This window comes from Pyxicephalus adspersus, chromosome 10, assembly GCF_032062135.1.
Source record: "Pyxicephalus adspersus chromosome 10, UCB_Pads_2.0, whole genome shotgun sequence".
NCBI lineage: Eukaryota > Metazoa > Chordata > Amphibia > Anura > Pyxicephalidae > Pyxicephalus > Pyxicephalus adspersus.
In genome coordinates, this window is record NC_092867.1 from 5153938 (window position 1) to 5177173 (window position 23236).

Consider the following 23236-nt stretch of genomic DNA (forward strand, 5'->3'; position numbering starts at 1 on the left):
GAGGCAGTGTATGGGGTAGGTAGGTGGGAAGGCTGTGTATGGGGTAGGTAGATGGGTAGGTGGGTGGGAAGGATAGATAAGTCTGGCTGCAGCATTCATAATAGATTGAAGAGGAGAGAGCCGGGCTAGTGGAATTACTTTTAGTAATAACAGTAATAATATTAACTGTGTCCTGGCTGCACACACTCCAGAGTTCCCCTTTAAGTCAGTGTAGTAGTTAAGCGGTAGAATGGAGGTCAGGAATTGAAGCCCCCCCTTTCCCCAGGAGGGCAGAGAACTCCCACAATCCCTTCTGTCTCCCCTCCTGCAGACAGTCATACTGAATTTCCCAATATCTCATAAATAATGGACGACCAGCTGAAACCAGAGTGCTGCATTACTACACCTCGGACAAGGTCACCGCTACACCACAAATGACATTCCAACAATGACTTCACAAATGAAAAGGGCACATCAATCCAGTTAAAGGGGACTCCGATAGGCTGGGAGTTCAGTAGAACTGATTGGGAGGAAGTGAAAAACTGATAGAGGATAGATAAAGGGGCGGACATAGCAGCGTGCACAGGGGTTTACTCTTAGCTGTGTCTGCCACTGGATAAATAGAAAGATTAATAGATAGAAAGATAATAGAAAATTTGAAGAGATACATATGAGTTTGATACACTGATATATTAAAGCTCTATTAAAACTGAGGATAGACTTTCATGAGATAACCTGGGTTATCCAGCAAACCTGAAATGGTTTGAAAATGACAGCTAATTATTTTTAACAAATCCAATTCCAGGTTTGCCATATCACCCAGGTCCTCCCATGATAGTCCATCTTCTCCAGAGCTTTTATAAATGTGTACACAGATGTGAAGAAGCTCTTTTCTTCCCCTGGGCCTGGGAAGGACCCCATTGCTGACCTCAATTTCGGAATTTCAGTCTCTCTGCACCAATACAAATATCATTGCAATGTGTTTATCATCCAGCAACTTCTCAGTACAAATATTAGTTATATGTGAAAGAGATTTGTGCTCATAGTAGATAGAGATGATTTTTTGGGATCTGGAATGGTCTTCCTCATCCTATTTGGCTTGCTCCTACTTTCTGCTCATTTAAAAGAGCACTCAGAACCCAACGCTTCAACCTCACCTACCCGTCTTCTCCTGTCCCCTAAACCGTCACTACTTCCCACCAACCCATATCCCCCTCCTATTGTGTGATACTTCCCCCACCTCTTAGATTGTAAGCTCTTCGGGGCAGGGTCCTCTCCTCCTCCTGTGTCACTGTCTGTATCTGTCTGTCATTTACAACCCCTATTTAATGTACAGCGCTGCATAATATGTTGGTGATATATAAATCCTGCCTATTAATAATAATAATCTTGGTTCTCGCACCACATGAAAATGCAGAGGAATTCAACAAAATCTCTAGATGCAAAAGAAAAGAACAGTAAAGGAAAATCTCTCCATTATCAGCGTTGTGTTCCACCATCAGTCACCTCCTCTGCATGGTACAAGCCATGGAAGGTTCGATATAAGACATATAGCTGGGTCAGGGGGAACAGAATATACGAACAGATATCTATTCTATTATATATGGAAGTATTGGAAATATAAAGCGTGTTTGGGTGACCCCAAAATATTCCAGCATGAGCAGAGAAGTTCTGTGATTGGTGGAAATGAAGCACCTAGCCCCGCTCTATGAACATCTGGAAGTCTATATAAAGAGTTCAATGTCACAGAGACTCAGAAAAACCATAACAGCTGATTGGCAAAATAATTCATTTTTCCAAAAAATGCTCATAACATTTTCCGCGGTTATAATGAAAAAATGGAACAAAGTTACTGACAGGTCCCCTTTAAGTCCTCCAGTGCATTCTCCGGTTTGTAATCCCTCTCCATCTAAATGATACTTCTAGAGCCAGTCCATTATCTGCTCCTTTGTGTCTCTGGGCACTTGTATCCCGCACATTCCCTGCGTGTCACACGCTGGTCCTTCCTCCCTCCCAGGGGAACCAGAGTCTTTTATCAGCGGATATATTTAGATGGAGACCCTTTGTCCTAATCGTCCTTCACAAAGCAGCCTGCACATTCCTGGCTCTGTGAGTGAAGACGAAATGGAGGGTTTGCTGAAACTAAATAAAAATACAATTTTGTTTCAGGCTGGAAAGGATACACTTTCATCAGTGAACCTGGATGATCCAGAAAGTCTGGATTGAAAACATTTGCTAACAAACACTAAATGACTTTTAAGAAATCCATTCCAGGGTTGCTGAATCACCCAGGTTCACTGATGAAAGTGTATCTTCTCCAGCTTGGAGAGGTTTATTAAATCAGGCCCATTGTGTTTACCCTTATGGCTCTATTTATAAAGTAGTGAATCTAACATTCCCTGGTTGACAATCAATCACTGCCATTAAAATACATGGACCTGGAATGTCAGATTCACTGCTTTATAAATAGATCTCGTAGGGTTACATTCACATTACACATTTTGGGTTCTAGTTATATAGCAGGTAATCTGACATTCACTGAAATTGCTGAACAATCTTCCAGGTTCATGTGGCAGTAAATGATTCTCCACCAGAGACCGTTTCAGTGAATATCAGATTTACTTATTTATAAATAGACTCCTTTAAATCTGGAAATAAAAATGCCAAATATATTTATATTTATAAAAGCAGAAAATCTGTAGGATAAAAAGAAGCAGCTGCAATGTTGTCACACCATCTCATATTTGCACAACAGACTTCAGGTCTACAAACCTATATTTTCAATAACCAATGCTTAGCAAAGTAAAGGAGTGCAAAGATTACCCAATCAAGGAAAACTACAAAAGGAGAGTGAAGCCAGCAGGGTGTCACATTCACCTTTACAAAGCTAGGTGAATTAACCCTTGCAGTGAGATAGTGATGTGAAAATCCTAAACTCCTTTAGTAAATCAGCCCTAATACATGAGATTACTGAACTATGCATTGCTATAGTAGTGGAGGTAATGGGAGCGGCAACGTTAAGGTAGTTTTGCTGGTTTCAAGGGTGGATTGTGCTGTAAATATCTCCTGTAGGTTCCAGATGCTTTCTTCTTTTTAATATATTTTTATTAAGGTTAAACAGTGTTAAAACTGAATATTTACAAATCTTCAACCAGCAGAAAAAAAACAAAATGAGCGATGCAACAATTGCAATAACAAATGAGATACTTTACACATGGTTACAAAAGTCAAGTAGAAAAATAAGTCAAGATACTACAGTACAACATACAACAATTATACAGTAGTGCACAAATTAGACACAGACAATTTTCACACAATAGGGGGGTCATTTACTAACTCTCTTTCAAGGTAACATGTAGTGTGGCGCAGATGATTTTTTTTTTTTTTTTTAATGTATTCATGAGCTGATCTGGTACAAAAATTGGCTCGCTCGTTAGCAGTAATATTTTACTTGTTTTCCCCACAAAAGGAAAAATACAAACAATCAAAGATCAAATACACAAAATGGATTGGCATAAAATGAAAAACAATAAACTTCTCTAAACACAGAAACAGACAAAACGATACGTTTCTAAAGAAGTGCTAATCTGATAACATGTCGAAACTTCCTTGTTCACCATTTTTATCGAGTCAATCAGATTTTATATGGTGGTGATCAGGGATTTGATCCTTGTACTACAATTATCCTACATTCAATATACATTGATACATACAATTGATTCAAGGGGGTTGATTTATTAAAGCTCTCCAAGGCTGGAGAGGATACATTTCACATCAGTGAAGCTGGGTAATACAGCAAACCTGGAATAGATTTCCTAAAAGTAATTTGCTATTTGTTAGCAAATGTTTTCAATCCTGGACCAGATCGATTCCAGATTTTCTGGATCACCCAGCTTCACTGATTAAAGTGCATCCTCTCCAGCCTTGGATATATTTAATAAATCAGACTCAATATATCCCTTCACTTGAGTACCTGATGATCAGATCTGGAAATGGTATAAAAGGTCCTGTTTACATCCCAATCTCAATGCTGGTGAATGGCGTTTGTGATTAAAGCTATCCAGTAATCTCTATGCTTTTTTTTGCACCTAATTCTTCAGGCAGATCTGTTCGTCAAAATCTCTCCACTCCTTATCCCTGTCCAAAGTAGTTCACTATAGGATGTAAGCAAGCATCAAATAATAAATGCAAGAACCAATCAGAAATGACCATTGCTCTGATTGCCACCAATCAATGAAAGCCGCAATCTTACTGGAAAAGTATTATTTTGTAAATCTTTGTACTAATGATATGTATGATGGATAAACTAGTCATTACATAAAATGCAGTTCCAGTTCAAAAAATTCAAATCAATTAAGAAAAAAGAATTCTCTAGAAATACTTTAAGCGCAATTATCAGTGAATCGAGGCACTGACCTTCTCGTGAATGCTGGATGAGGTATCCTGTGGATAAAGTCTGTTTCTGGTGCTCGGAGCGCTCTCTATCCTGCAGATACTTTGTTTCAGCTTCTTATCTGCTCTCTATTCTGACCAGGAAATTGCTGAAACTTTTTGGTGTCACACGACGCACACAAGGATCTCTCCCCAAGCTGAAAACATATTTTTCTCAAGGTATATGTCCCGGAATAGCGTCACAATGAGACCCTCTTAGAGTGCGATAAAGATTCTTGTGATTGGAATGTCATCGCCTGTATGGATGGGACAGCCTGGAGGAAGAGTGCAGCTTCTCCCACATGACAAGTCAGGAATGTAACAGACAGCAGAGATACAGAGAAAAATCCTCATTGTTGTATGTATGTCAGAGACATCACATTTCAGTTTTCTCCATATAACCTCTGAACATATCATCTCTTCCCTGCAACCAAGTTGGTGGAATGAAGGTACTCCATTCCTTGATGATTCCAGCTGCTGCAAAAGAGCAGTTGCAGGAAGCTACACAGCCTATTAAGCATTTTACCTCTTGGTTTACACTTGGTAACTGCAGTGTGTTTTTGCATTTTTCATGCATTGCTTGGATCTGCACTGTTTTCTAGCACAGGCCACCACAATGCATGGCAGTGTTTACCACGTGGCATGTGCCCTGTAACACATGAGCAATGAGATGCATTGCCCTAGTATGCTGGGGTAGCAACCTGAAAACTTATATTTGCTCCATCACAACTCTATCAATCTATCTAAAATATGGATAAATAAAACATACAGCACTGGTTGTAGTATTGGTAATAAACATGGTTCATTGATTATAAGGTGTGGAGGTAAGTTGGCACCCTTCCCGCAGTGTGCAGCAGCCTGGCAGAAGCTGACATAATAATGAAGATATTGTTATCACCACTTGTGTACCATAAACTGAACAAACACTGCGGCTTCGTAGAGAGCGGGCAACATTCCCAACCGGTTTTAGGATCTCTGGATTTGCATGCAGCCTAAAAGGAAAATTTAAAGGGAATCTCCAGACATGTGTAATGGGATACACTGCCATATATATCCCTGTAATAAGGATGGCATTTGTCAGATGAAGGGATGAGCGAGAATGCTTCTGGTATTCTCGTGAACATTTCCTCGAACTTCCAATGGTTCAACGAAATTTCGGCGAACGGATTTCGCAAAACCATCGGAAGAGGAAATTAAAACAGGAGGATTCCCAGAGCTGCATTCAGCCTCCTGTTTGCACAATCCCCGGGCACTAGAGGTTAATAAACCTCTAGTGCCCGGGGATCCCACACTCTTCCTAATTAAGGCAGCCACAGCTGCAATCATGGAGAAAATGCCCAGAAAAGGTGAACCTCCTGACATTGTAATAAAAAGTATCTCTTACAAATGATACATTTGTGACAGATACAAAATGTATCATTTGTAAGAGATACATATATTACAATGTCAGGAGGTTCTCCTGTGCTGGGCATCTTTTCAATGATTGCAACTGTGGCTGCCTTCATTGGGAAGAGTGTGGGATCCCCGGGGCACTAGAGGTTAATTAACCTCTAGTGCCTGGGGATTGCAGAGGATTTCCAGGGCTGCATGATGCAGTCATGATCCTGTTCAGCGAGAGCTCGACCTCTCGGCGAATCAGAAGGCCGTTCTCACTTACCTTTTCAGTAAGCGAAAAAGGCCCGATTCACCGCAAGATCGAACCTAAAATTCTCACTCATCCCTAGTCAGATGTGAGAGCCGCCGTAGTGGAAAAGTCCACTGTGGAATCATATGACATGAATGGACAGCATAAGGACAAGTTCAGGATAATTGGGTGGAGCTTTTATAACCCTCAGAAGCCAATAAAAGTCCTAAAAAACACACAAAAAATACTTTCAATTCGTCTTGCATTGACTTCAATTCATCTCACCAAAATGATAAAATCTCCCGACTATAAAACACAGACAAAAATGAAGCTGTGCCTTAGGGAATGACAAGGCTAAGCATCATCTGCCAAGGTTGGAGATCTGTGAGTTACATAGTAGGTTAGGTTGAAAAAAGACATCAAAGTCCATCAAGTTCAACCACTAGGCAAATAAAAAAATCCCAGATATAAGACCCTATAAGACATAGTTGTTCCTAAGGAAAGCAAAGAAACGACTCTGCAGTCTATTCCTCTTTTTATAAAAAAAGCACTTAATTAGTTGGTTTGCCCGCCCGTGAGGAACAGCCTGGATTTTGTATATTGTAGATACATTTGTGTGCAAAAAAAAAACAACCTCCAAGGATTGTAAAACATTTGGCAAATCATTATTGCCACAGCATCAGTTGTACTTACACATGAAGGTGTCACCAACATTCTTCGTACCAAAAACACCCAAAGTATTAATGCCAATTAGAACTACAAGTAACCCTTTCCCCACATAGCACTTCTAACTGAACAAATGGAAGCAATACTGATAAAACCACCCATAAGGGCACAGCATAGACATGGTGGGGACCCCTCATAACGGGCACATCAGGAGTACAGACCTGGAGATTTAACACAAGGATGGTGGTGACCCCTCATAATGGGCACAGAAGGTGTGCAGATCTAGAGATTTAACACAAGGATGATGGTGACTCCTCATAATGGGCACAGAAGGTGTGCAGATCTAGAGATTTAACACAAGGATGATGGTGACTCCTCATAATGGGCACAGAAGGTGTGCAGATCTAGAGATTTAACACAAGGATGATGGGGACCCATCATAATGTCCACAGCAGGTGTGCATACCCAAAACTTAGTACAGGGATGTGGTTGGCCCTTCATAATGTCCACAACAGGTGTACAGAACCAAAACTCAGTGCAGGGATGGGGGAACCCCCAATAAGGGACTCAGCAGCTGTACAGACCTGGTTACTCAGAATGACAATGACAGCAGATACAGAACCATACCATTCCAGTTCTCACCTTTGCATATGAAGCATTTGATGTGAAAGTGTTTGGACTGCACTCGGAGGACCTCCCCTTTGCATGGCTCTCCACACTTATGGCAGCGGATGACCGGCTTCTCAGCGGACTGCCCGGGGTCCTGGGAGTGGGCAACTGGAAGACAGAAAAAGGGTAAAATTATTAAATTGCATCCTGCACACAGAGGTGATTAACATGAAACAACACACAATGATATAACTGCTCAGTATTGGTTCATCTGTCGGAAAACTATCTCTGTGACACCACGGAAAATTGGAGACAATAACCCCTAGACACATTAGCAGCTGTCCCCATTAGAAGATTTCTTCTTACTTCCTGTTCCAGTGACAACTGTACACAGAATGACTGGGGTGCAGAAAGCTGGAATGCTTTGCTTCTGGGGACCCCGCTTTATATTTGCCCAGGGCCCCATAGACGGGTTCATACATACATGTGATACCCTTGTAATATGGACCTGTCACCCGATATATTTGTCATTTTAAGTCGATCCTCTTTGGTGAAATATGAAATTGTTCTTTTTGGTTCTCGGAAGCTCTTTGAAAGGTCAGCGCACTTTAATTACAGTGGGATAGGAAGAACGTCTGTCTACCATGCAATTATTAAGGCGCTGATCTCCCCGCACAATGAGCTTTTGTCTTTAGAAAATTCACCTTCAGCACCTGCACAGAGTGACACTCTCCCAAATTACCGGAGATCTGAGATTTGGATTTATTATAAATCTTCTGGATGTAATGAAATAATGGAGACACCTAAAGTGGACCTGTCTGTAAATTCACAGTTTCGACAAATTACTGCATTCACAATATGTTCACGGTTGGACATTATGAAGGGAGCAGAGTCCTCCAGCAGAGTATTTCAGGAGAGGAGAGTTATAAAGGAAGGAGCAGAGTCCTCCCGCAGAGTATTTCAGGAGAGGAGAGTTATAAAGGAAGGAGCAGAGTCCTCCAGCAGAGCAGAGTATTTCAGGAGAGGAGAGTTATAGAGGAAGGAGCAGAGTCCTCCAGCAGAGTATGAGAGTTATAGAGGAAGGAGCAGAGTCCTCCAGCAGAGTATTTCAGGAGAGGAGAGTTATAGAGGAAGGAGCAGAGTCCTCCAGCAGGGTACAGTATTTCAGGAAAGGAGAGTTATAGAGGAAGGAGCAAAGTCCCAGTTACTCAAGGAATTCCTAGCAAACTCTGGAGGAATCCTGGGTAAAAAAAACCCTGGTATAGACAGTGCACACAGGGGTGCTTTTATTTCCAATCTCCTATAAAAATTAAGTTGGTATCTGAAAGTTTCTGGTTGGTGATCCGGAAGTAATTTGTAAGTTACAAGTAACATGGTTGCAGCAAATTGCAGTGGAAATTGCAAACACGAGGTTATGTCCCCAGAACTCTGTTTTGCCATGGCTATCATGATTTTGCCATACACATATACACCATGTTCATATACCCCCTATCCACCTCTATTGTCCAACATGGGTACCCTGATTTTTTATTACCCAAATATTTGACTCTCTTTTCTTAGTTACCATTTTTGCAGTATTTATCTAAAAACACCCAGACACCCAGAGCCCCTGAAATGAAGTGATTTTATGCAATCTTTTTGTTCAACCCACTGAATAAGGCTGAAAGTCTGAAGTTCAACCGCATCTGAGTTGTTTCATTAAAAATTAATTGTGGTAATGTTCAGAACCAAAATTAGAAAAAAGTTGTCTCTGTCCAAATATTTATGGACCTAACTGTATATAGCACACATAAATTAGAGAAGATAAAAAGAGAAGTAAAACAAAGATACAATCAAATAACACAAGATGTCTAAAACAAACATGTGACCTTTGTGCAACCAATGTTACAATGTTGCATTCTAATCCTCAAGAAATTAGGCAAATACTTCCTCATGCTTGCAACAGGTTGATGGTCATCTCAGCCAAAACAAAGTGACTGCCTGGAGTTCAAGAATAGCAATTTAATGATAAAAGGTGATTTTCTGAAAACTGTTCATTGTATATTGTGACATGTAGGGAATTTATTTATGAAGAGTTACTGACAGGTCCTCTTTAGGCACTTGCTATAGGCAGCATTAGTGACAATGACCTGCGAGCATACACACAGTGATGTGTCTGTGCTGAAGTTGGCATGTCTTATGGGAGCAACATTATTTGCTGGATGGGAGTCACAGGTAACAGGTGACAGGTATTTGTCCTGACAGGTTACCTAAAAAGGAAACTGGGTCTATCTATCCTGAGACTTGTAGTGCATCAATAATGTTATGGTATGCATGACCTGTGCCCTGTTTGTTGTGTTGTTGCAGTTTACCAGATGAGTGCTTGACTGGGAAAGGGTTAATGGTGGGATAAAGTGCACCGTGTGCCGATTTCCATTTATAGTCAGAGGCCTCGATGTCCCCGGCCACATTCCGAGATAAAGCCACTATTTTAATGCTGCAGAATCAGGTGGAAGTCTGAGCAGAAGGTCACTTTCCCTCTCCATCTGGGAGAATCGCCCACCCTGCTAGGACAGGAATGTTTATACCCAGTATGCAGCAATTAATGCCCAGTCAATGATTTGCTGTTATCAAAAACAACAACTCTGTACAAAGGGGAAGAGGAGTTGGGGTGCAGCTTTTGGGGGTACAGGGGTCCGCTGGGCCATATTCTATGCAGCCAGTGCTCCCACCCCGTCACCTCCAAATCAATAGCTTCCATCTCTAATCCTTTAGATCTTAATCCATTTGTCCCTCACTTTTTCACAGCTGTCCTAGTTTTGACCTGTAGTAACCTGTAAAGACCGACTACCAGAACAATCCAAATAAAACAACAGGTATAATTGGGTAATTGTAATCTGCAAGTAGTTGCACTGGTTTCGTCACTCAATTCTAATTAAAAAAAAAAAACCTTTAGTAAATTTACCCAATTTTGTGTAAGCTAAATCCATTCCAAGTGCATGAAAATAAAAAAAGTCTTACAGGTCATGTTCTTTGTAAAGCAGCCATAGACTGATTAGAAAAGCCTGTCCCCTGCCAGCAGCTGTACAGGAGAACCCCCTTGCTTTCTATGTGGAAGCAGTGGTTTCTTTGAAGTATGCAGAGTCAGTCTGAACGCTCCAGAGAAGCATGCATAAGGCAAAGTCTGCATTGCCAAGGTAAGCAAAGGTAAGCCGGCTGAGCTGCTACTGAGGTCTTTAAATGTTTGCAACAATTCTGCAGCTCCCTGGCAATCGCTCTTTCAATCTTTCCCTCACCTCTATCATGACCCCTGGTCATCATTGGTAAACTTTAAATTTTGGTGATCTTGCAAGTTATAAAAATATTTTTCAAATGGCTGTGTATGGGGCAGAGTGGCCGTCCAACAGGCAGAGTGCCCATGCTGACCCATGCCCTCCACCCCTACAATAGACACATGAGCATCAGAATTGGACTATGCAGCAATAGGATAAGGTGGCCTAGTCTGATGAATCACATTTTTTGTTTTGTTTACCAGGGCAAGAGAAGGCAACAGTGCATTATGGGAATAAAGCAGGCAGAGGTAGTAGGGTGCATTATAGAAAGAAGGCAGGCCGGTGGAGGTAGCGCTATGAACTATGGGAAGAAGGCAGGCAGGTGGAGGCAGCAGGGTGCATTATGGGAAGAAGGCAGACAGGTGGAGGCAGCAGGGTGCACTGTGGGAAGAAAGCAGGCTGGCAGTGGTAGCAGGGTGCACTATGGGGAGAGGGCAGGACAGTGCAAGTAGTAGTGTGCACTATAGGAAGAAGGCAGACAGGTGGAGACAGCAGGGTGCATTATGGGGAGAAAGCAGGCAGGTGGAGGCAGCAGGGTGCATTATGGGAAGAAGGCAGGCAGGTGGAGGCAGCAGAGTGCATTATGGAAGGAAAGCAGGTAAGTAGATGTAGCAGAGTGCACTGTGGGAAAAAAACAGGCTGGCAGTGGTAGTAGGGTGCACTATGGGGAGAGGGCAGGACGGTGCAGGAAGTAGGGTGCACTATAAGAAGAAAGCAGGCAGGTGGAGGCAGCAGGGTGCATTATGGGGAGAGGGCAGACAAAGGTCGCAGGGTGCATTATGGAAAGGAAAGCAGGCTGTTGGAGGCAGTTTAACCTAAAACAGAACTAACCCGTTATGCGCACTGCTCTCTGTTTTGTTGCAGGGATGCCATCTTCTTCCTTCCATCATCCTAATAGGCCGGACTGAATGGCACTTGGACACCTGAGTTCATCGGTGAAGTTGGGATGCACACGCACCACTCTTTGATTTTGGCACATGAAATGAACGATCAGGCAGGTAAGAATGCTCATTGCAAAAGGTACATTGCCTGTCCCTTTCTGCAATAAAGCCTGGCCTGGTCACAATTGGAACTTTAATTCTGCTTCAAAAGATCCGTTGCTTACAGCTCAAGTCTTGTGCAGTCCTTGCCCGGATGGGTCATGAGAGGGACCTACTTATATTAGGCCAGGGTGGGGTAATTTCTTGGCTAATTTTTAAATGTTTGTGGCCATTGATTTAGACAAACGAGTAACAGTGACAGATTCTGCAGCCAGCCAGAATGAACAGATGTCTCCCCGCCTGTCCTATTCTAGGAGGCATCTGCCTGTCTATGGTCAGCTTAACAATATCTGCAGAGTGCTAATCATCTGAAGCAAAGCACAAACTAAAGAAAAAAAAAAAAACAGTCAATGCAAAATAAAAAGGAATTCACAGCCGTATGTGAGCAATCCATTGCCAGTGCGAACAATGACCAGTATATATCATTATTTACATATATGGTTGAATCTCTTTAAACCCTTTATGACATATCATTTGTTTTCCTATTTCTGTGATTTGTTACATTTATTCAGCACAATGTTTTTTTCTATACATATATATTAGGGTGATACACCAGGATAAGGATTTAAAAACAACTGACCGTTATATTCTGGAGAGTTCAATAAAATTTGAGAATTACAGTCACCTGACCTACATGAACAATAAATCACTTTTATTAAAGTTTTGTAAATCTCTTGCTGTATACACCCAGCACAGACATCAGGATACAGGGACTTTAGATCACTGGGACATTTGGGGCCACAGTGTCCTCTCCGCCACAGACGCTGATCTTGCTGATATGAAATGTTGGCCGGCTTGTAAAAGCCGATGATGCTGACTGCGCTAAGCCAGGCCGTGAATGGAAACGCTCACAAGTCAACATTTTCCGCTACATTTATTTCCAGGACCCGAGTCAGAAGGCAGCGGGAAGGGAGAAGGTCACACAGAATCTGGACAGATAACTGAATGTGCAGACAAAGGGATATGTACAAACGCATCATTGCTCTGGACTGGGTTCATGATAGCGACAACAGTGGACCAAAGGTGTGCCGGCACCACCTCCAGCTGTGGGCATACGACAAGGTGACAACACATCCCTGTCTCCCAACAAATTGGGAGACGGGGACAAAATGTTGTCACGCAATGGCAGGAAGTGTTTGAATTTTCCTATATAATCCCTATATAAAAAAAATTGTGGGCATTTCAAGCATTCCGCATTCCAAAATTAACAAAATCAGTTTTATTTAATTACCTTCAGTGCTTTATTGAAACTGACATCCCCCTGTCCCCACACACCAAAATGAACATACAGAACCACTAGACAAAAGGCAAACATTAATTACTGATTTGTTAAAATGGAACTCAGGAATATGTTTACTAAACCAACAGATTCTTCTTTGGTGATTCTTTCATAGCTTATTTCAGTCTTTCAAAAGGAATCTCTTCCTCATATGCCTGGGACGTGACTCTGATGGGCTCCTCGTAGGATAGTACTATGTCCAGCATTGTGTCATTCCAGGAAACCAAGAATAATAATAATAATATTAGAAGGGCATGGAGGACAAGCACATGAGGACAAAACAAATGATTGGATAAAACTGGAAATTCTTTTAACCGTATAATGAAAATCTCTATAATTACTAATAAAAAAATCCACCGTCCAGCCTCCCCTCCATTAAATCTGCGCTGGCTTCCTACGAGGGGGGGCTGAGAAGTTCCTTGCTTTGCCCTCTTCCAGATGAAATAGAAAAATGAGTGTGGGGGCATATGACAGCCTAATATCTTATGTAACTGTGCAAATATCAGGTCTTTGCGATTCTTAAAACTGTTTTTCCTTTTAGTGAGAAGCTGTGATGGCAGAGGCACAAGCAAGTTTCACGTTGTTGGAGTTTCGGGCCGTCATGAAGTTTTTGTTTCTCCAGGGAAAGTCAGCAAAGAACATTCACACTGAGATGTCACAAACACTGGGGGAGAAGTGTTCGTCCTACAGCACTGTCAGAACCTGGATATCTCGTTTCAAGACTAGGCATTTCACCATTGAAGATAAACCCTACAGTGGGTGCCCCCCAACCTCAACTAACCCGGCAACCTGCCATGCTGTCCATGAGTTGACTATTGAGGACCGGCCTATATCTGCAAAAAAAAACAAAAAAAATAGCCCAGATACCTGACATCCCACCGAAGCGTTTTGGGTTTGTTATCACCCCATCACCTAGACATGCGCAAGCTTTCAGCGAAGTGGGTGCCGAAATGTTTTTGGCCCATTTTGAAGCTGCACAGGACTTTTTGGCTAGGTTAGTGACTGAGGATGAAACCTGGCTCCACACCTATGTTCCTCAAAACCAAGGAACAGTCAAAGGAATGGCTCCACAGCAGGTCCCCATGGCCGAAAAAGTTCAGAATCAAGAAATCGGCCAAAAAAGTCATGGTGACCGTTTTCTGGGACAAAGACGGTATTCTGTTGGTGGACTACCTAACTCAGGGCTCTGGTATTACCGGACAGTTTTAAGCTAACCTCCTTGACAGGCTGAAGGAGGCAATTAAAACGAAATGCAGTGGAAAGTTGACCAAAGGGATCCTTTTTTTGCAAGACAATGCACCTGCGCACACGTCCAATGTTGTGGCTGCCAAATTGAACAGTCTGGGTTTCCAATTGGTCCACCATCCCCCTTACTCACCTGACCCAGCCCCTTCGGACTAATATCTGTTCCCAAACCTGAAGAAACACCTGAAGGGGCAACGTTTTGAGGACATTTCTGACGTCAAAGATGCTGCTGAGAGCTGGTTTGCGGCCAAACCAAAGGACTTTTATTTTAACTGTCTAGAAAAGCTGCAACTACGCTGTACCAAGTGCATCAGTCTCAGGGGGGAATATGTTGAATAAATGTGTTATTTCATAACTCTGGCTCTCTTCTTTCTGAGCAAAGCCGGGAACTTCTCAGCACCCCCTCATATTGGGCAATATAGGCAATATAAAAGCAGATTAAATTTCAGCTTTAAATATTTGAGTAGTTGAAATTTTTCGGTTAGCACCACAATAATATACACTTGGTAATGGATCTCTGCAATGTTTCACTTCTATAAAAAGATATAAAGACAACAAAAATTAAAATAGAATTGATAGAACCATTGCAGGACCTCCAACCCCCCCCAAGGAGAGATTGCTGACACCAAATTACAAAACGCCTTACTAAGATGTCTAGATCCCACAAGAGCACCAAATGGCTTTTTCCATCAAAACGATTTGCACATCCTTCGAGTCGACCTGCTGGGAAGCCGATGTCCCATTTTCTTTTTTTTTTTTAGACAATTAACTTTATACATTTTAAAATGTGATACTTCCAGGCGTCTCAGGCGTTCACACTCGTCTCGCAGCCAGATTACGATATGAACACATCGCCTCCTACATCGCAGCTGTCCCAATAATACGTGCCGCATAGTAAAATGCATGGCGATCGCTATCAGGGCTGGCTGTTCCATGGAATTTCAGAAATGGCAGAGGGATGGACGGGCATTCCAATAAGGAAGATTTCCCCAGGAGATGGAACGTCCAGGATTTGGGTTGTTCTCACAATATCCCATAACACCAAACCCCTGAATGAATCGCCGGTGATATAAAACGTTTGGTATTGTTCTTCTTACTTGAATACAATTGTCCTAATGTCATTTCAAATAATAATTTCAGTCCTTTTAAAGCTGAACACCAAGATATATCAAATCTATATTCTGAATAGAGCTTTTCTGCACTGCAAGGGTTAAATGTTCCTACTGCCAATCACAATGCCGGGCACAGGACTTATCACCCCCCCATAATCCTCCATGCTTCTTACCGCACACCACTGTATCCTTTCCCCTGGTTTCATTACCACCACACCAGCACCCCCCACCATGCAAATTTACAGCAAGCAACACTGCACCAACACCCTCCATCGCAGTCACCTACATCAAACCAGCAGCCCTACCATGCCATCTGCCTATAACAATCACCCTCAATCACTCCCAGCTACTGTTATTGCACCAATCCCATTCACTGAAGTCACCTCCAACACACCTGCAACCCAACCATGCCAGTGTACACCAAGCCAATTACCTATGACAATCACCCCCCAACACTGCAACATACCAGCACTGCACCAATCCCGTCCTCCAAAGTCACCTCCACCACACCTGCAGCCCAACCATGCCACTGTACACCAAGCCAATTACTTATGACAATCACCCGCCCACATTCCAACATACTACCACTGCACCAATCTGCTCCTACGAAGTCACCTCCACCACACCTGCACCCCCACAATGCCACTATATACAAAGCCACCTACCTGTAACAGTCATCCCCTAAAAATTCCACCTGCTATCATTGTGCCAACTCCCTGCTTTAAAGTCACCTTCACCACAACGGTAGCCCCATTATGGCACCCTATGCCAAGCCATCTACCTATAACAGTCATCCCCAACAATTTCACCTGCTGCCATTGTGCCAACCCCTTTCTCCAAAGTCACTACACCTGCAGCCCAACCATGCCACCTTACGCCAAGCCAATTACTTATGACAATCAACCCCCAACACTTCAATGTACTATCACTGCACTAATCCTCTCCACTAAAGTCATTTCCACCACACTAGCACCCCCACCATACCACCTTACACCAAGCCAAGCCAAGATTTATTTTGGCTTCGGATTAGAACATGAGCACCCCAAGCTCCAGTTCAGAGTTTGGATATCCCATGTGTGGGGTATGTGCTCATGCTTGTTATCAAACAATGACAAGCTGCCGTATTGGTACTTCTATCTTCATCTTTCACAGAGGGATGTAAGGAAAGATATCAGTGCAGACACTCTATACTGTGTTTTTTAACCAGGGTTCCTCCAGTGGTTGCTGGGGGTGCATCAATCAATGGGCACGTTGTGTCTCTTAGGACAGAGTAAGTGACCCCAATGATCTTTTTGGCTATCCATAAGGGTGATATTCTTTCCGATGGCAGCAATGTAAGAGGAATTCTTTCCACTGACCTCTACACAAATATACTGTGAGCTGTGGATATAATAATTATAGAAGGGATCCCAAGAAACCTGAAAGTTATTGAGTTAGTTATTAAAAGATCCAAAACACTGTTCTATAATACCAGATATTCACATTTATATTACTATAAAATAATAACAACAAATAGCTCTCTATAAAACAATAACAATCAGAGCCATGATTTGTGACTGTTAACCAAGTGAAATCACTGCAGTTAAATCCAGATATACATAGGCAATGTATTCCCAATGTGATGTAAAAATTTGCTTTCTTTATTGCAGCATCTTACAAAACTGGACTGCAGAGAAATCAACTGAGAAATTTAAAAAATGCTGCCAAGAACTTGAAATGTTCTGACCTGAATGATAGAAGTTGTGCATTAAATATTATTTGATTTTGGGTCAATCTAATTCTGATTTATAGGGTTGTCCCAAGAAACAATCAAATGGCTCTATTGATAATTTGTGTCCATTGATAATCTATCAAAAATTATAAAATTCACAATATTTGATCGAATTATTGATCATTGATTGGTAATGTCTATTCTCTTGTAAATCAAACATGTTGGGGGGGATTTGGGGGTTCTTGCATTCAGCAGGACAAAGCCAGCAGCAACGGAATTCTCATTGATGTTTAGAAGAAATCTGATCGATATTAAGTGGTTCATGGTGGCAATCTAAGTGAATCATGGCTATCAGGGAGCTATCGATCGTTCATCTGATCTCTCGTTAATTCTACCTTTCTTTTCTCTTCATCTCTCTGTCGGACTCCTAAGTTCAATTCAAAAAGTTTTTATTGGCAAACCCAATCTACCCATTTGAGAATTGCTAAAGCTGCCAAGTGATCATTATAGGTTGGATGGGTGGCAGAAACAAGCCCCCAGAAATAAGCCCCCGGGCATTATTTGGGTATTGCTGCACTCCTGCTTTCCCACCCCATCTCTCTTCATTCTCTTCTCTCTCTTAGTGTATGAAGCCATCTTGCTGTTCCCAGGGCTGACCTCGGGTGCAAAAAAATGGCAGGACCTGCAACCTTTGCAGCTGAAGTAGTTAGCATTGGGATGGGGTGGGGGGGTGGGGGGGCACTTTGGCCTTAAATTGTAAAGAATTTATGTTGTTCCCCACACAGATTGGATGCAGTAATCACGAAATGGCAAAGTTCAGATTGTGAGATACAGGGTGACTACAGAACTACAAAGGAGATATCTAAGAGCAGACTGATTCCTCTACAATATGGCAGCGGCTTACCCGGAGGAAGTCCCGGCTCTATCCTGAACGCTGTGCGGAGAGAGATGGACACGTTATACTCTACAGAGAAATGCGTTCATCAGTGTACGCGTCACACAACCCACAATCCGAACTCATCAAAATATATCGGCTAATATATATTCCATTATATATATTGCTGACAAGTGAAGTCCAAACTCCAAGTTCAGGGATCTACAATGCACTGAAGCTACAGACTAAGGTTATTTCAAACCTATGCTGTTCGTGTGGATGAATGAGTGATAAAAAGGCTGATCCTTCCTCTGCTGTCCCAGGGTCCCTACGATGCTGATCATGTGACCCGTTTTTTGCTAAAGGTAGGGATCATAATGATCAATTTCTAAGTTCACATGATGAGTGCCTAGGCTTCAGGATATCTAAAGCAGAGCTTTAAGTTTCCATTAAAATAATAAAACGCATGACAATATCTTCCACTTCCTGAAAAGGGTGACAACACTGTCCATTCTAGGTGAAATCACACAGAGGGTTGTCACTCAAATAAGAGATAAACTTCAGCTAGCAATATGTATACATAAAATAAATGAAATCAATAATTTTTGCCTGCCAGTTGTAAGCTGTCCCCACGATATGGTTTGCCCTGCTCCCTTCAGTATTATATAGTTTGCCCCCCATCAGTGTTATATGCCAGTGGTAAAAGGTTTGTATCCCATTGGTGGTTTATCCCCCCCCCCCAACAATGATAAATGGTTTACTCCATCTCCCAACCAGCATTATATGGTTTGTCCCAACACATAACTACAACTTTTGTTGCAACTGCTGGACAGCTTGGCCTGCATGATAAAGTTATAAATGAAAGTTTGTATATCAAATAATAATTTTGGATATTAACCCCCCCAGTCACTAGAATACAATATATTCCTTATAGCGGATCATTACAACTATGACTTGCATAATGGGAGGTAATGCAGAAGAATCTTCCTGTTTCCAAAACAATGATGGTGCTGACGTCTCATACCGTGGAGCATTTTCTGTTTTATCTCCAAAGTTTATTGTTAGAGAGCAAAGGTGTATTGTGTGACAGGAGATATGGGGATCGCGCCCACTTCTCACACACTGCCAGTAATACAGCTGGAATGTTATCTCACATCACGCAATGCTTCATGAATCAATCATCCGCCACACTGCCCTATAGTCTAGAGAGATACCAGGCCTAGCCCGGCACTGCCAGGGAAATATCTGGGTGCCTTCCACATTCCAACTCATACAATCCATGCCAGAGGGGAATATCACATGCTGTGGAACTACAAATCCCAGCATGGACTGCAAAAAAGTATAAAATTGCTTTTCGTAAAAGAGTAAAACTATATTAAATTGCAGAAGTTAGGCTTCGATTTTTTTGGAGATACAAAACAATTATCATTTTATTGAATCTGCCCCCCCCCCAGCCTCCTATGGGTTCCATTTGCCCCCGGCCTCCCCTTCATTCAATCTGCCCCCTGGCCTGCCCTTCGTCCTGTCTGTCCTCCAGCCTCCCCTATATTTATTCTGCCCTCCAGCCTCCATTTTCCCATTTGGGGCTCTTCCCGTCTTCCTTTGCTGGTGACTACACAGGAAATGACTGGAAAACTTCCCACCAGGCACCGTCACCAAAACAATCCACAAAATCACCATCACAAAAAGATATAAAAATAACAATGGATGAGAATGAAGCCGCCCTTCCCAAAATACAAGGCGCAGAGTTTGTTCTTGCATAGCTTTCATCGCTGCCCGGCCTGTGATTTGTCACCCAGAGTGAGATAGAGACATTCCTGACATGCCGGACACAAAATCCATCTCATGTGTGCGCAGAATGTGTGACACATGGAGGGGACCACAGAGAGCCGGAGCCCCGCACTGACACGTGTGATCCCAGCTGGTGGTAACATGAGTTCCTGCAGTGTTCTCTGCCCTTCGGAGTGCCCCCATAACACGGCAGTGTACATGTGTCAGGGAGTCATTGTTACCTGACCCCAAAGTGTTAGGGTGTTATTGTTCCAGGACACCCAAATATCAGGATGTCATTGTTTTGTGACCCCCCAAATATCAGGGTGTTATTGTTCCATGACCCCCAAATATCAGGGTGTCATTGTTGTGTGACCCCCAAATGTCAGGGTGTCATTGTATGACCTATAAATGTCAGAGTGTCGTTGTGTGACTCCCCAAATATCAGGGTGTTATTGTTTCATGACCCCCAAATATCAGGGTGTCATTGTTGTGTGACCCCCAAATATCACGATGGTATTGTTCCATGACCCCCAAATATCAGGGTGTCATTGTTGTGTGACCCCCAAATATCACGATGGTATTGTTCCATGACCCCCAAATATCAGGGTGTCATTGATGTGTGACCCCCAAATGTCAGGGTGTTGTTGTATGACCCATAAATTTCGGGGTGTCATTGTTTAGTGACCCCCAAATGTTGGGGTGTCATTGTTTTGTGACCCCCAAGTGTTGGGGTGTCATTGTTCCTTGACCCCCAAGTGTCATTGTTCCGTAACCCCAAGTGTCAGGGTGTCATTGGTCTGTGACCCCCAAGTGTTAAGGTGTCATTGTTCTGTGACCCCTAAATGTCAGTGTGTCATTGTTCCGTGACCCCAAAGTGTCACAGTAAATCCCAATAAATGGAAAATCTTCGAGCGATTATTAAAATTTCCACCAATGTCTAAAAAGAAAAAAACACGAAGAACAAGGGTTTTGGCGAAATATCAATATATGTATTTACAAATCACAAATGATTTAAATCAACGATACAAGATGAAATATATAGAAGTGATCCCCGTGCCCATTTTAAGACAACATGGGATCGAGGTAGTAGGTCTAGACAAAATAGAGCTGACCATAGATTATTGGAGTTGGGAAATAAGAAAAAAAAGTCTCGTAAACCCAACGCGTTTCGCCTTATCTCTTCCTCAGGGGTATACATAGACGCAGGTAAAGTGATGATTGAAAAGAGATATTTATATTAAAAGTTTATATACAAAACACATACAGGTAGTTTGAAAGGTATGCAGGATAGTCAAATAGTTTAAAGGATGCAGAATAGTCAGACAATGTATGAAAAATATATCTTATAGAGAAGAACAGGAATGTCTTCATATGTTTCATTTGGGATTTTTAAATACACGTATTGATATTTAGCCAAAAAAAAATTCTTCTGTTTACACAATTTGTTCACCTGTATATAAGGGGTGGCACAATTTCCAAATTAGAAGGGTGTAATGTGTGACTTGCACTTTTCACCAATGGCTGTTGGCTGATTCAGAACCCTAAAGCTGAACTCTGGGTAAAACTTTGACTTACCTATACAGTAGGTCCCCATTCTCCCCATCCCTTGTTCCTGCAGCAGCTCGCACTCTGCCCCACCACACCGGTCCCCTGCAGCCTCTTCATCACCCCCGTATGGTTTACCTGTGAAGTCATCAGCTTCAATGGTGGTCTATTAGCCATGCATTGTACAGGATGATGCGCAGGCCCTGCACACAATTTAGGGCATCAGACAGCGCAGGACAGCACCATTTGCTGCAACAGTTATTCTCCTAATACCCCTAGAAATTAGCAATAAACCCTCTCAGTGGAAAGGGGAACACACTGGAGGGGTAACATAATTTTATCTAGAGTTCAGCTTTATATGACATCATTAAAACTCAATCCTTTTGGGTTCCAATCATACTAAGCAGGCCAAAAACATTTTTGTGCATTTGTTTCTGCACAGCTTTGGGGGGCAGCTTTGCATTTGCTCATCTGTTCAACTAGATGTGAAGCCAATCATTAAAATCTCAAATAAACTTTAATGTCATTTCAAACACTTTTGTCAATTTTTAATTCTGCAGCTTTTATTAAAAGAGTCTCTGGTGATCCCGCTCTGCCTGCTCAGGTGACAACACTATCCGCCCAAATATCAATTGTTATGTGTTGTCACACTATCATGCTCCTGCAATGGAATCAACCAGAGACTGAGCTGACAGTGTTGTCACCATTAGGAAAGTCCTCTGAGAAATGATCCCACCATTAAGGCCCTTGTTTAGGCTTCCGGTTATGGGGTGACAACTGTCTCCCAATTGTGGTCCTGTGTTGTCACCTTGTTACATGACACATCATTGGTATTCTGAACACCATTATGTTACATCTACATTAAATTTGGCAAAATGTGCTGCACTGACTATCCAGAAGGAACGCAGGAATCTGGGACACCACAGCGGACCTGCAGCAAACCCAATTTTCTGATAACACACCGCTACCTTTTACTTTCCAGTAAGATGACCCAGAAAGAATGAATGATCCACTTACCTGTTTCTTCTTTCACCATGGCCCAGGCTCTGCGTTTCTCCAACCTTTTATTCCTCAGCCGGTTCTGTTTCCTGGGCTTCCTGGCTGGCTGCAGGCGCAGGAGGCGGCGATGGCAAAGGGAGCGTTGTCAGTGACACGGCGTTGTCCTGGCTGCTGCTGCCTGGTGTAGTGGACTCTGCTTTGTGCGAGAGGCGACTGCAGCTGCTGCTGAGAACACATGCAGGATTCCACTCCACCTAACGCTGTGCATTCCAACCCTCCGCTCCCATCAGCCTAACTGCTGAGCGATCACAGGGGGCAAACTCCAACCCCGACACAGCCAGGAAGGTTAGATCGCCAAGAACGCATACACAACGCCAACGGGTGCCATCCGCTAATAAATGCAACAAAGATAAAATAAATGCAACAGGACTATAACGTAACTAATATTTCAATGAATACAAAGCTCTGAATTTAAAGGCACACACATCTATAGCAGCCCCACCCTGGGAACATAAAAAAGTTACCTGGAGGTGACCATGCACCTGCTTAAAGGCACAGCGACACGCAGGGGCTGTACCAGCTGGATGCAGCTATGGATCATACATGCGTGTGCATTGCATATGCAAAAGGAACGAGCGATTATCATTTTGTTTATCGCCCAATAGGATTGCTCTGCTGACATATTTTATTTGCCTTTTGGGAATAATTGCGGCAGATGGAAGATAAACACAGATGGGAGATCATTTCTCTAAATTTTATTTATCGACACCCTGAACGCCTTTATTATAAATATTGATCAGGGTAATAAGGGAATGTAATATGACCCAGGATGGGGCAAATTGGGTAAATACCAGGGCAGAATGACAGGGGTTACAGAGAGATGGAATGCTGAATATTTGAAGTCCCCATTTTTTATTTGCAGGTTTGTTTAAGAACTAATTAGATTTTTAATAAAAATCAGATATATCCCTCAAGCAGGATGGTTGTGGGCTTAATATCACCTGCTTCTGAATGGTGAAGGAAAGGAAATACCCCACC

General features: G+C 42.5%; 1 protein-coding gene and 1 long non-coding RNA gene across 23 annotated transcripts in view; one reads left to right on the forward strand and one right to left on the reverse strand.

Annotated features, from left to right (window-relative positions):
- Positions 1 to 23236, reverse strand: part of ABLIM1 (actin binding LIM protein 1) — a 150075-nt gene that overhangs the window by 85518 nt on the left and 41321 nt on the right. For 20 of the 22 annotated variants that reach the window (XM_072424570.1, XM_072424567.1, XM_072424566.1 and 17 more), the window contains one exon: positions 7343 to 7477. Coding sequence is in view for 4 of the 22 variants with exons in the window: in XM_072424559.1 (XP_072280660.1) it covers positions 7343 to 7477 (135 nt within the window). In the remaining 18 variants the exon portion in view is untranslated. Of the gene's footprint in view, positions 1 to 4395; positions 4692 to 7342; positions 7478 to 22216; positions 22472 to 23236 lie in introns of those variants that run through there. The other 2 variants (XM_072424558.1, XM_072424563.1) reach the window with 2 other exon arrangements.
- Positions 9251 to 13719, forward strand: LOC140339711 (uncharacterized). Its single transcript, XR_011922520.1, has 3 exons — positions 9251 to 9323; positions 11485 to 11618; positions 13481 to 13719. It is a non-coding gene; the product is annotated as an uncharacterized lncRNA (long non-coding RNA).